Genomic DNA, 13,966 nt, shown 5'->3' on the forward strand with positions numbered 1-13,966 from the left:
GGGTAGGCTTATATAAAATCAAGTCTTGTACATATTTAAAATTGCAAAAATGTTCTGAACTCTCAGAGGTGAAACTGGGCCATATGCTGGTATTATAAATATGACGCTGACATACAGAACGGTGTCCTGATTTATGATGAAATGATTCACAACTTTCAGGCAAAATCAGTTTAGTTAAAGTAATTGATCTTCTTGATACTTCTTACCCTTAAATTTCCCTGAAATCTCTAAAAGGTACTATGGGTAAGTAAGTTACTAAACCGTACGTGTGAAGATGTAAGTTATAATTAATGTATAATCTATATATTATGTAAGTGGCCTGTTTCTTTTATTCAGAAGGCATCAATTCTCACTGAATAACACATGAGTCAAAAAGAATCAGTATACATTCATTTCTTTATTCAGAAATTTATTTTGTCCCTTTCAGGCAATTAAAAATATAAGATTCTCTTTTTTACTGCTTTTTCTCACATTGGTATTTCACAGACCTTGACATGTTTCTCCATAAATAACGTACAAAATACATTTTTTTTCTTTAAACACAAATAAATATCATAATAAATATATTAGTTTAAGTTAACACATCCAATGACCGAAAGGAATACTGTGGTGTTAAAGTCCCCGAACCAGGTTGTCAAACAAACAGGGGACAAAAAAAGATGGGGTGCAATTTACAAAGTAGCAAAGACAACAGAATGTTTTACAGAACTAAAGTGTGTCAGGACACAGATATTCAGCTCTAAACTCACCGACATACATTTTTCTATCAGCACACTTTGATCTTTCAGCATTCTGCAACTTATACATACTTACACCCCAGGTCTCAGAAAAATGACAAGGTTACACACATACACCCACACACATGCATACATACACCCACACACATGCATACATACAGACACACACACACGCACACACACACACACACACACAGCAGAGTGAAGAATGAAGCTTTGGTTTGAATGCTACTGGGAGACTTGACAGTTTCTCCCATTTGAATTAGCTGTAAAGTGCATATCACAGATAAAATGGCATCAGTGACACATGTCAGGGCTCACTGATTAAGGCTACTGAATCAAACATACTGTTCCTGGCACCAAGAGTAAATAGCCTATGGAGGCAGGGAAAATCTTTAAGGCACAAGAATTAATGATTATCACTAAAGATAAGCCATTTTGATCACTACAGATTTACGGTAAGTACAAACCAGAGTATTTGCTGGTACTGTCAAGAACTGCAGAGGAGTTAATTTTTATGGAAGACCACATACAAAGGTCTAATAGGCTACACAATATTTTTAAGTATAAAAATAGAGTCTCATAACATTTGGTTACTAAAATCATCTCGGAATGTTTAGTTTATCCAAGACGAGTTCCATTTTTACAAACATAAATTAAGAACTTTAAGTGTTATTGTGTCATCAAAAGTTGACTTGTCCTGATCATTTCTGGTTCTGAAGAAAGTCCAGATAAACAGACACAGTTAATAAGGTGTCAGTTCTCTTCTGTTCTTTCCCCTTGGATCTGTTTAGTCAGACAGGGACAGACGTTCAAACACAGTGAGCCTCTTGGTGGCTGATCCATCGAACGTTGGAGACTCGGTTCCACTGGAACCTCCGCTGCTGCTGCTGTAGCTGTCCTCAAGCGAGTCTTCCGAGGAGAAACGCTGGAGTCCAGCAGGCTTCATGAATCCTCTGTGGCCTCCAGGACCAGGAAACAGCTTGCTGCTGTCCTGGTGGTGCCCATCCTCTACACTGGCAAAGACTCTGCTGTTGTTGCTGTTAAAGTTATTATTTCCATGGCCACACACACATCGTGAGGCCTTTGGCTCCAGGATGACAGGAATGTTGTGGATGTCTCCAGTGCTGGCACGGGTCTGATGGTTGCCAAATTGGAATGCTGCTCCCTCCTGCTGCAGGGAGTCACCAAACACTGGGGAGAGGAGATCAGCAGGAGGTGGAGAAATGGAGGGAGCACGGCTAAACCCCAGGTTAGGATCAATGATGGATGAGGGGAATGCTGGAGGAGGTGAGCTGCGTGAAGAGCCCAGGAACCCGGCAAAGCTGACACTCTGGCGGAGCTGGTGGCGACCGGGAGTTGATTGCTGCTGATTTTGGAATTTGGCAGATGTTAACGGACCTCCACTAATTTTGTCCTCATGGATGAAATGGCAGCGTGAGCCATAAGGGCAGTAGCCAAAGTTGTAGAAGGTTCTGCAGGGCTCTGTCTTGTACTTGGGGTGGCGGTACAGTCCTCGCAGCTCTGCCTCGCCATGGGCAAACTGACACTTAGTGCCGTACTTGCAGCTGCCAGTCTCCTGGAAGCCACGGCACAGCTCAGTCTTGTAACGATTAGGGGACACCATTGGTTGAACCTGGGCTGGGAGGGTAGATGAGGGAGGAAAGCCCGGTGGTGGAGCCACAGTAGTAGTAGGGCTTGAGGGAAAAGCCTCCAGGTTCTTCAGCTTTCTAAAGGAGGAGAACAGGCTGCTGCTGGCCTCGGTCAGACTCATGGAGCGGTCGGGCCTGAAGGAGAGCTGTTTCGGTTTGGAAACAGGGCCCTGGCTCCAGATGTTGGATAACCAGAAAGGGCTGCCGTTGTCGTTATTGTTAACATGCTCTGTGCTCAAGCTGTGGCTCGAGGAGGCAGGAGGGGAGGGGGGAGCGAAGAAGGAGGCTGACCGGTTCAGCCGACTCTGCTCTGGGACTTTGAGTGGAGACTGTGCCGAGAGCAAGGCTTCATCCAGTGCCAGGTTCAGAAAGTTCTGTTACAGATGGTTGACATAGTTAACATACAGATATTGATACTACTCATTTCAAAGCAAAATACTGTATGTTGAATATTCATAATCATTTTCTTTTTTAATCCTGCTTTCTACAAAAAATCTATTTCAAGTTACAGTCTTGTACTCAGCAAACGAAAACTTATTCTAGAACAGGTTCATATTTAAGATCTTTCATGTCTTAAAGAAAGAAATGAGAATGCTTGCATACAAAAAAAGTCAAAACAAAGTCATTAAAAAGGCAATCATACAAAAGAAAAACAATCTGTACAGTACTAGAAGTTACATAACCTTTATTTGGCATTTACATGAAATCCCAAATTCAATATAGAAAATTGACTGTTTTTGATTGCCTTCTATTTCTCATGAATATTCTGATAGTGGAAGATTGGAGTTCAAGAAACAAACAACCCAGTGCTGACTGTCTCCCTTATCTCATTATCTCTTTAAACAGAAGAAATCCTGTGTGACTAAACTCAGTTCCAAAGGAATTCACTGTCAAATCAGTGATTCACAGAGGAATAAAATGAGCAGTACCAAACAAATAACACTTTAGGAAAGGAGTTACAGAGCTAATCCACTCCAACTTTATGATGCCCTTGTTTTTCCAAAACAAAAAGAAAAATTTATAAAGTTCGACTCACCTTCGTGAAAATGTCGTCACGCATTTCGGACATGCTGTACCCCTTTGGCCAAAAGAAGAAGATTCAGCTGTGATCCACGGTTGACTGTTTGATACCTGTGTCTAGACTTGAGTCAAGTTGACTCTGTGCTCTGTTGCCTTTTATTGCTGCCTTCGAAACCCCTCCCAGTGCTTGGGAGGAGTTTCCACTTGCTATGTTCCCGGATGACCCTCCCTCCACCTCAGGTTTCAGTGAGCTCAGAGAAGGGCGGGTAGTAAAACAACAACAACAAAAAAAAAACTGTGTATTTTTAGGTAGCTGTGTGAAATGTTTCATTTTTGTAGGCATGTGAAAGCAAAGTGGCTTTGCATAGCTCTCATGCATGTTCTTCATCTAGGCCTAGTGTACACTAGTGTTTTTCCTGTGTTCATTCTTTTTCTGTACATGTTCATTCCTATGAGTGATGAGAGGTTTTCTGCAGAGGGTGATAAATCATTCAAGCTCTGTGAAATTTTTAAGGATCTGAAGCACCCAGAAGTGGCAAAGAAGGCTTTTGGTTTAGACCTATACACTGATCCTTTTCATCTCGCATTAACAAGTAAAGCTGAGCTTTTCTGTCGCAAACGCCTAAACAAGTACACAGGCACGTAATCATATAGTTACAGTATATACATTCCTATGACCATAACAGGAAGTGTTATAAATCATCTTGTCCCTGATCACATACTGTAAAGTTTCTGAGTGTTTTTACCCACAGAGAGTAGATGTATGTATTTACCAGAATACATACAGCTACATTTCCCCTTTTTTCCATCGCTTTCTGTTGTGATTACAGCAGAGCTCCAGTATTCCACCAAAGCACTGAAAGAGTCCAACAGTTACCAGAACACAACCAATACACGTATGGATTAGAAAGGTAGGTAGAAAAACTTTGGGCTTTGGAAATCAAGAATTGAGTAAAAATAAACACCATGGGCCAAGTAATCTTAATAGAGTCAACCTAAACACTCATCTACTATATGTACATTAGAAGCTACATACTTTTATTTTGTGTTCAGTCAATTGTGTTTAATCCTTTATGCTCCACACTTTGTACTTTTAGCACTCTTGTGACCATAATATCATTTAACTTTTTATATTTTTACATTTACAATACCAAGCACATTTTATTTTGATGTTTTCATGGAAGATTCACACCCTCGTCCCACTTTTGACTTTATGGCCCACAACGGAAATAAGGCTGTCATCTCCAAATGTCAAATAAACTTCATAAACAATATTATTAGCAGGAGGTTATTGTTAGTGTTTGTTTTTTATAGCTGGTTTCCATGGTGAGCATTGCAGCCGTTGTGTTTTTTGTCCCCCCCCCCCCCACACACACACACACACAAAAATGTATTACAGTAACAAAGTGTGTTTGTGTGTGTGTGTGAGTGAGTGAGTGTGTTATGTGATCATGTGTTACTTTGTAGGTACAAATGTATACGCAATCACTAAGAGTTATTTCCTAGACTCACACATTACAAGGGTTGTTTTCACACAGTGTCATCTGACTTTCAAGTCTACAAAATGTCACACACTCTTTTCTTGCAGCCTATAAATACACTTATAGCATATTGAATCAGTTACACAGCTCATAATAGCTTCATTCTCTGAGCAGAGGTGCGTCACTGACTCGGTTTATTTGACCAGACCTGCATTGTTGTGTGTATTGATGATTAATGAATTAAATCAGAATCTTGACGAATACAAAATGATAAGAGATTTGTGAGATGTAACAGTAAGATATGTGGGAAAATGGGGGCGAGAGTGAAGCAGGAAGATTAAACGAAGGAGTCCCCTGACGTGATGAAACTCCAATAAATGACCAATGAATAAGTACATTAGATGAAGTATGTTAGCATATCTATCAGCTTCCGTTTTGTTTCTACGAGACTGTTGTGACTGCATTATTTTCTGCACTGCTGCTGCTGCATGTGTCACCCACTCACATGAGTCATATTCAATCCTGGCAATGACAGCAGATACGTTCTAATGAATGTTGTGCAAGTGTAGAAAAGTCACTGCAATATTGATTAATAAGTGTTAACACGTGACAATGGTAAACATTACCAATGCCACCAGAAAAACCGCCAGACTCAACTTGAGGCCTTTACACAAAATACACAAGGATCCTCACAACTTGTGCAGGGATGAACACAGAAGTACTGAGGAGCGAGCTCATAAATAGTATTCTGTGATCATTTAAAGTTAAACAAAATGTTACTTGTCTTATTAAAATGTAGGTATGAAATCTTGCTTAGGTACTGTAAATGTGATCCAGTCATTGTAACTACAAGGCCAATGATGCAAAACTTTATTTGACATCTATATCTAAGGAATGAATGATTTGGCATGCAATGGATTATTATTTTTGTTTTTGCTATGTTGATAAAGGATTTGGCTATCAATTTTTACATGACAGCAGTTCAAAAAGTATTCAAATACTTTTCAAAATGTAACAATACCACAGGCAAATCCTTCACTTAGTAAAAGTAAATATTAGTAGTAAAATTTTCTCAGATGTCTTAAGTAGAAGTTGTAATTCCGCTCATACTGTTAAATTATTGATGTATTAAGAAGTATCTTAATGTTGTAGGTGGTCCAGCTGGCACTGTAAGTCTACCTACGTCATATAATCAATCCATGAGGTCATCCTTTGTTTTGAATGCAATGTCTGTTTGTATTTTGAAAAGCCAAAAGTATATACAGATATCACATGACCCTGGATGAAAAGTATAAAGTCTCACAAAATGGAAGTACACATGTGAAGCAATAGAATATTAAACCAAAGTAAATATTGTAATTGTAACTTACCACTTCTGCTTCAAGAAACATTGAACCATAGTTTCACTACAACTTACCGCCAGAACACATCTCTGTTCTCCTCATTCTCACTGTAGTTTCTTAAATGTATCCCCAGAAATAACTCTCCCTACGTGTGTATCCAAGTCACTGGTTACTTCAGAGCCTTAAGTTTGTATACATTTAAATAACCTTTTTTTCCCCCTAAATTAATGGTTTGAATGTCTGATCAAAAAGGGACCACTGTTCATTTTAATTTTACTTTAAATAATGTCACAGTTGTGTTTGTTTATGAAGTTTTTTAAAGTTTTTTTGTTATATTACTGTGATATAATGTTGCATTCATTCTTTAAATTATGCCATGCTCATGCTTATGCTTGATTTTGAAGATTTTCTTATAAATGCAAGTATCTTCCAGTGAGAATTAAACCCTCCGTCATTTGCAGGCATCAAAACTCACAGGCCTCTTACGCAGACAGATGGACAGACTGACAGGCTGACCAAAGCCAAACAGGCCTCTCATGTTCAGCTATTAATAACTACAGCTTTATATAAATACCATACCTAACTATAAACCTGACAGCATTAGATACTTGGGGAAATGATTATGTGGCTGTGTACAGGGTGTGGAAAAAATCTCCCCATCTTTCTCATTTTTCCCCTACTTTCGTCACACTTTTTCTCACCAGCATGCCAGTAAACTGGCACAGAGGTAAGGAGAGCGAATGGCTGCTGTCATGTGTGTTTGTAGTATGTATTCCCTTGCTTGGGTGTGTGTGTGTGTGTGTGTGTGTGTGTGTTGTGGTTACCTCTCTCTACTCGTTTCTGTTCTGTTCTTGCCTGAGTTGCATGGAAAGTAACTCTAACAGGGAGGGGCTCTCACACGCATACACATACATACAACACAAGCTTACAGGATCATTCCTGCTGACGGTGGCTTCCAGGTTGTTGTGTTCCCCCCCCTTGGTGACTCAGCGAGTGAGTGCTTAGTGCCAAGTTTTCCACCAGGGTTTTTCTTAAGTAACATGCCGGCGTACATGTAGCTTTCTAACATGTAAGGGCATGATCGCACAAGGGTAAATTTTTAAGGAGACTGTGGGAAAATCTGTAATATGAGAAATGGGGACAATAGGTTGCAAAGTTGAGACTAATCCATAGAAAGAACTAAATCACAAATGAGATCCAACAGAACCTGGACAATGGTTGACAAGCTCAGGTGTTTCAAATCTTAAACATCCATTTCTCATTGTGAAAACCTATTTTAAATTTTGAGTATATATGAGAAACCCCCTGATATCAACCATTCACTATGCTTAATTTAATTTTCAAGTTACTTCTCATCATGTGAACCATAATATGAAAATCTTGTTGTTCCATAGCATAAAAGCAAATTGAATCATTTGTTTTGCTGTGATGTCTTACAATAGAACGACATATATTTTTTTTCTTTTATGCCTGTGGCACAAAACCTAATAAAAACTTTGAACATTAAACATAAAGAGAAAAAGAAGCTACCACATGTCATACAGAATTTCCCCACATCCCTATAGTCTGCTTGCATATCATCTGTGTACTGTGACTGCATAATATCACTAAGATGTATAGATTGATCATTAACTAAAAGAGGCCTGTGGTTACTTTTATCAACCTTTTATCAACTTTTATCAACTATAGCATGTGCATTTACATGTAACTCAATCAGGAGACATGTAGAAAGTCAGAACAATTTCTCCGCAGTTACTTTTACACACCCTTGGCCTCTTAAATGTTGAGTTTTTAACTTCAGTAAAATTGCTTGACCAGTGGATAAAACTAATTACACTTATTTCTGGGGCTAATTTAACCTACATAATTTATTGTTTAACCTGTGTGTCATATGTTATAACCTGATGACCTGATTCCAGAGTATTACTGATGTGAAATCTTAATCAGCAAAGTCACTTGAAACTCAAGCTGCCAAATAAATGTAGTGGAGTAAAAAGTACAATATTTCTCTCTGTACTGTAGTGGAGTAACTTAAAATGTAAATACTCACGTAAAGTGGGCTGCAATTACATTCATACTACATACTACATTCCACCATTGATTCTGATGATATTGCAAAAGTGAGCGCTAATCTGCCTACTGAATATTCAGAATATTTACATTTAGAATTTATAATATACAATATTATAACTTATTAAAGGCAGGTTCAACTGTGATGTGACGCTACTGTTCAAAACATCTTTATAATTTCTCCTCCCACAGCTGATCTACAGTTGCCATTTTCAATATATGACTTTTAGAATAAGGCTGAAAAGAAATTATATTAGCTAGGATATTTTCATCTCTCAGGGTTTCCTTTCTAAAGAGACAGCAAGTGCTATTCTGCTGCAGTAGGAGGGAAACTGAGGGGAACTTAGGAGTCTGACTCACCGTGGATGGCTGAAAACTATCCACTCATCATTAGATTGCTCATGATGACAGCCAGGTTAGGTCAACATACATAGAAGACGCCCAGAGGCTGCTAAGGTTCCCATTATGCTGAAACAAAATTGATGCTGCTGCTGCTGCTGATGATGATAGGGATGAATAGTACATTAAAGATATGGTGTTCATAAATCATTTTTTAAACCGTAACTTTTCCATCTAAAACTGAATGAATTGATCGTTGTTATCTTTTGAGATTTTATTCTTGAAATATGTGATCATTTTAGTTTCTGGCTTCAGAACATATAACAACATTATGCCCTATAGCCCCTGACAGATTCAGTTTGACCAGCCTGTGCCTTTAATGAGTGATATCTTTGCAAATATTTAACCATGCCCTCCATAACATCGCTATGGTGACATGCCAAACATTGCACACATAAGCGGGCACAGGTTCAACAGCTACTTAGCAACAGCCGTGGGGCAGGTTTGTAGAGCTAACATGGCCGCCAGAGAAATGTGATGAGACCATGCTGCTCATGTCTCTGAATTTACCAGCTGATTCATCAGGACAGAGAGATGGAGGCATAGTTGCGGACGAAGAGGAGCATGAGGAGGGAGGAGGGAGGAGGAAAAGTGAGTCAGTGGTTTAAGTTGGTTGGAAGCCCATGTTGACTTTATGGCCAGGGAAAGTACCTGCCTCTCCAAATATATATATATATATATATATATAAATATATATATATATATATATATATATATATATATATATATACATTTCGAGAGAGCAGGTACACAGTGTCTCCATCTTTATCTTATATATGTCATGTAACAGATAAGGATGTTTCTGTGCAGGATAATTAGATAGCCACTGTGGAGCCACTGGAAATCATGCACTGCACTACAATGCACTGTGAACGTACAAACACATATGTTATTATGAGGATCATTTGACTTGACTTATTCAAAGGAACAAATAATTCTGAGAGGACAGGATTTCTGGCTAAAGTCACAATGTAAACAGCGTTGCTTTCAAGCAGTGGAGGTGTTGCAGTGAATGGTGTATGGCACATGAAACGGAATCTTATTTCACTTAACAATGTTATTTGGCTCATGATAGCACATCTCTATATTTCCAAAGCACTATCCACAGTATTTTGGCGATACACTTCTGATGTCCTGTACAACCTGATTGTATTATTTGCTTTAGTAGTTTATTTGACAGAAACAATGCTTCATTGATCAACAGAAAAAAATATTGTAAATGAGCCAAAGTTAGCATACAAGTTAATTTTCATCTGTTGTCCCTGGCCAGATGTTAAAAAGGCACCCTAAAAATAGCATAAAATAACATATTTTGTAAAAAAAAAAAAAAAAAAAAAAAAAAAAAAAAATATATATATATATATATATATATATATATATATATATAATACAAGAAACCATATGCACAACATTCTACATTAAACATCCACTAATAAATAATGCTACAGTATAACACATGGTAGTTAGCTACATTACAGACTAATTAAGGACCAGGAAAAATCCATAACAAACTTTACATGATATTAAAGTTACACCCTCTTTTCCCTGTGGTAGTATGCTATAGCAGGGAATTGGTGACTTTGAGAAATCCCCACATGTTGTAACAATTGCCTGTTTACATCAGTCTATACGCTGAGTAAATTGTCAGTGTCATTACCAGGAATCTGGCAGGTCAAAACTGGTCACGATTTTTTTGTGTATGTGTCACAATACAGGAGCAACAGGGAAACCTAGTCTGGTGTTTTCCTTTCTCAAGCATTGTACTGACCCTTATTTCTACAAATCAAACATTAAACCAAGCCTGTTTTCTGGTCTCTTCTCTCCTACTGTGCACATTTATGTCAATTATTTTCTGTTATGTTCTTTCCTAATTGTGTTTTCTCAAGGTTGACTTATTCTGAAAGTAGGGTGTTGCATGAAGCATGTGGAGTTATGAGATCAGCCATGGCATGATAAATTGAATGAGTAAAGTGATAACACTAAAGACAATAAGAAAAGTTGTGTGTGATTCTTATTCCTTCTCAGGTTGTATTTGTTTTCTCCTATATTCCAGTCTATTCTTTCATTTTGTTTCTGTACTTTGACCTCGTTTTGCATGATTTCACTGAGAAAAGCCAGTCAGTGTAGGATGTTGTGCCCTCTTTTAAGTAATATGTGATTAATGTGGGCAGTGGGGTCAATTCCAGCTTCACTTCACTCCAGCTGATGTGGAGAGTAATAATATAATACTCTTTTTACAGTTCATTTTAAAACAGGGTTAATTTATTTAACCAGTTTGAAATTCATACAGAAGGAGAAGAAAGGCATGGAGCATCAGAGGAATAACAGAATGAGAGAATAAAAAGGGGAGAAATAAAACAACTGGCACATGATTAAATTATGAATAAAACATTACAGAATTATTTTGCAAAATATATTTAAAGAATGACAAATAATAGTGTATAGTAATGAATAGCTAATCATGAACTGTTGAGCCATTGTCAGAGGTTAGCTTCAGTTTTAACTTTTTTACATTGACATTTGTACATTGAGGACGGCTGTTCTGAGGAAGTAAGACTGTGAACTGAGAGGGTTAAAGATGAACACAGCACAAAGGTGTAGCCTGGAACAGATCAACGTAACACAGGACTGGTTAGACTTGTTTCTGCAGGGTTTCTTCCCAAGGCGGGATCAGGCGTGATGCAGCTAAACACTCAAAAGCAAAAGTAAAAAAGTGATCAGTGTGCAAAACACACACACACACACACACACACACACACACACACACACACACACACATATCTTTCTTCTCAAGTAAGACAAGAAAGGTGCATTTGATGCAGTTTTTTGAGTCCAAAATAAAAGTAATTTATAGGCCTATACAGATATACCTCTCATGAAAAGTCAATTAGGGCTTTAAATGCTGTACTTTTTTTAATGTAATAAAATATACATTTTAAAGGAAGCATTACACAGTGTTACAAGTCTTTGGCAGGCATAAATCATTACAAATGTACACAATGTACAAATGCAATGTGAGTGTAACAAACAGCACAGGTTCCAGAATACTACGTGTATATATATTTTTTTATTGCAAAGCTCATCAATGATGAGGAAACAAGTGGCCTGCTTCCTCTATCAGTGCAGAAGTGTGGTTTTTGGAGGAATTTCTGCTGTGGGCCAAACTCTGTCAAAAGACAGATGTTCCAATAAAGCTAGTAATAATTCTAATTATTTTGCTAAATTCTCACCGTGACAGCTGAAACTGCAATTTAGGATAATACTACAGTTAATGCTTGTGGTTTCCAGCATGGAACTTCTTTATCAGCCTTTCTGCCTCAGAGGAGTCAGAAGTGGTGGAACGGAGTGAAATCTGGAATGTGTGTTTGTATGTGTGTGTGCTTGTGTGTGTGTTTCTATTCCGAAAGGGGTGTTTTCTCCGCAGAGTTATACATTTCTCATCCACATCCCAAACAAATTTCTCAGTGTGAAGTTTTTCCCCCTCAGGAACAAACAGGCACTTAACAGATGATGAAGAAGAATAAAAAAAATCTCACATCAGTTTTATGCCACAATCCTTCACACTGATCGTGAAGGATTGTGGCACAAAACAATTCTGTTGTGGAATTGATTTGATCTTCTGATCTGATGAGAAATACACTTTTTGGTCAGTCATAAAAATGCAGCATCAAGTTAATACAGCAGCCCTGAGCCAGCTTTACAGGTCCAGTCATGTGGATGCAGCATGCATTTGTAAATAAGTCCTTGAGTTCCTTATTTTACCTGTCAAGTTGGAGCGAGAAAAAAACTGAGGAAAGGCTGATTAGATTCAACTTCTTGGGCAAGAGAAAATTCGTGTTGTGAAATTGAGCCTCTTGAGATGTTTAGGAACAACTCTCACACTATGAGTCATAATTAAAGAATTTAAATGGTATGTGCACAACATGTACTACTTTGTGTACTACTAATGTTCTGATTTAGTCAGCTGAGGTCTGTTTGGTTAAACATAAAGTTGTTTTTTGGCAATGGCTGGGTGAGAAATCTGACTATATTTCCTCCTTACAAAGAATTAGACAAACCTGTGGATACATTGATATGTCTATATGTCTATGTTCCAAATTTCAGCTTTGCTAGTCGGTAATGCTACTAGGTACAAAGTAATGCTATGAGCTCTGGAGGTCTATTCCTGACTTTTGAGAGGAGTTACTTCGCAATCCCTTAGAAGTACAACAGAGTTAATCTAGCTGTTTCCATCCCTCCAAGTGCAAACATGCATCAAACATAATAATAGTAATAAAAAGCCATCACTGAGTCTGACTTTCGCTGGGTAAATATGTTTCAAATACTGAGCTATCCTTTAAAAACCTCAGCATCCTGGCACAGTAAATGCTTTATCGGCAAGTTTGATGACCTGCCCCTCTGTGTGTGTGTGTGTGTGTGTGTGCGTGTGTTCTTTCTTAGTTCAAGGTCACCACTGTGTGTTGTCAGGAAATATCTGCGTCCGTCGCTACATTATGACTCACTCAGTGTGTAGGTGTTTTCCCGCTGTGCCAGCCCCGTGGCTAGATCTACTGTGATTACCACAAATAAAGCAGGCTGGCTCCATGGCTGCCGTCCAGGTTTCATCCTGTGTCCAATGAGCACCACGTTAAGCTGCAAGAACTCAGCAGATGTTTTGGGGTTTTATTTTAGGACTATTTAATCATGGTGTTCTTTTGCCAAAGCTGGAAGGACATGGCCAGATTTCAGTGCTGCTGACAACACCCAGAAAATGAATCTTATCCACCAGGAAGAAGAAGAAGAACAAACTAAATTTTAGAGAAAGTGGGTATAATTCAATTAAATTCAATAAATTTTATTTATATAGCACCAATTCATAAGAGAAGTTATCTCATTGCACTTTTCCTATAGTGCAGGTCTAGACCATACTCTTCATAATATTATTTACAGAGACCCAACAAATCCCACCATGAGCAAGCACTTGGCGACAGTGGCAAGGAAAAACTTCCTTTAAGAGGCAGAAACCTCGGGCAGAACCAGACTCAGGGTTGGGCGGCCATGTGCTGCTGCCGTTTTGGGTTGAGAGAGAGAGAGAGAGAGAGAGAGAGAGAGAGAGAGAGAGAGAGAGAGAGTGGGAGAAAGAGAGGGGGAGGGGGAGAGGGAAGCACAATGCAAATTCCACATATAATTTTAAAATGCTAATAATGTTATGATAGTGGTAATATTAATAAAATAATGATAATAGGAATGATAGTGATAGGAATAATAATGATAATAATAGTAAT

At 38.3% G+C, this 13,966-nt stretch overlaps 1 protein-coding gene across 1 annotated transcript; it reads right to left on the bottom strand.

Annotated features, from left to right (window-relative positions):
- Positions 1 to 378: 378 nt before the first annotated feature.
- zgc:162730 (uncharacterized protein LOC564559 homolog) lies at positions 379 to 3,582 on the bottom strand. The gene is made up of 2 exons (XM_044203629.1): positions 3,426 to 3,582; positions 379 to 2,763 (listed from the first exon to the last, which is right to left on the bottom strand). The coding sequence occupies exons 1-2, from the start codon at positions 3,456 to 3,458 to the stop codon at positions 1,528 to 1,530; spliced, it is 1,269 nt and encodes a 422-aa protein (XP_044059564.1). The 5' UTR covers positions 3,459 to 3,582; the 3' UTR covers positions 379 to 1,527.
- Positions 3,583 to 13,966: the final 10,384 nt, after the last annotated feature.

This window comes from Siniperca chuatsi, linkage group LG7, assembly GCF_020085105.1.
Source record: "Siniperca chuatsi isolate FFG_IHB_CAS linkage group LG7, ASM2008510v1, whole genome shotgun sequence".
Classification (NCBI taxonomy): Eukaryota; Metazoa; Chordata; class Actinopteri; order Centrarchiformes; family Sinipercidae; genus Siniperca; species Siniperca chuatsi.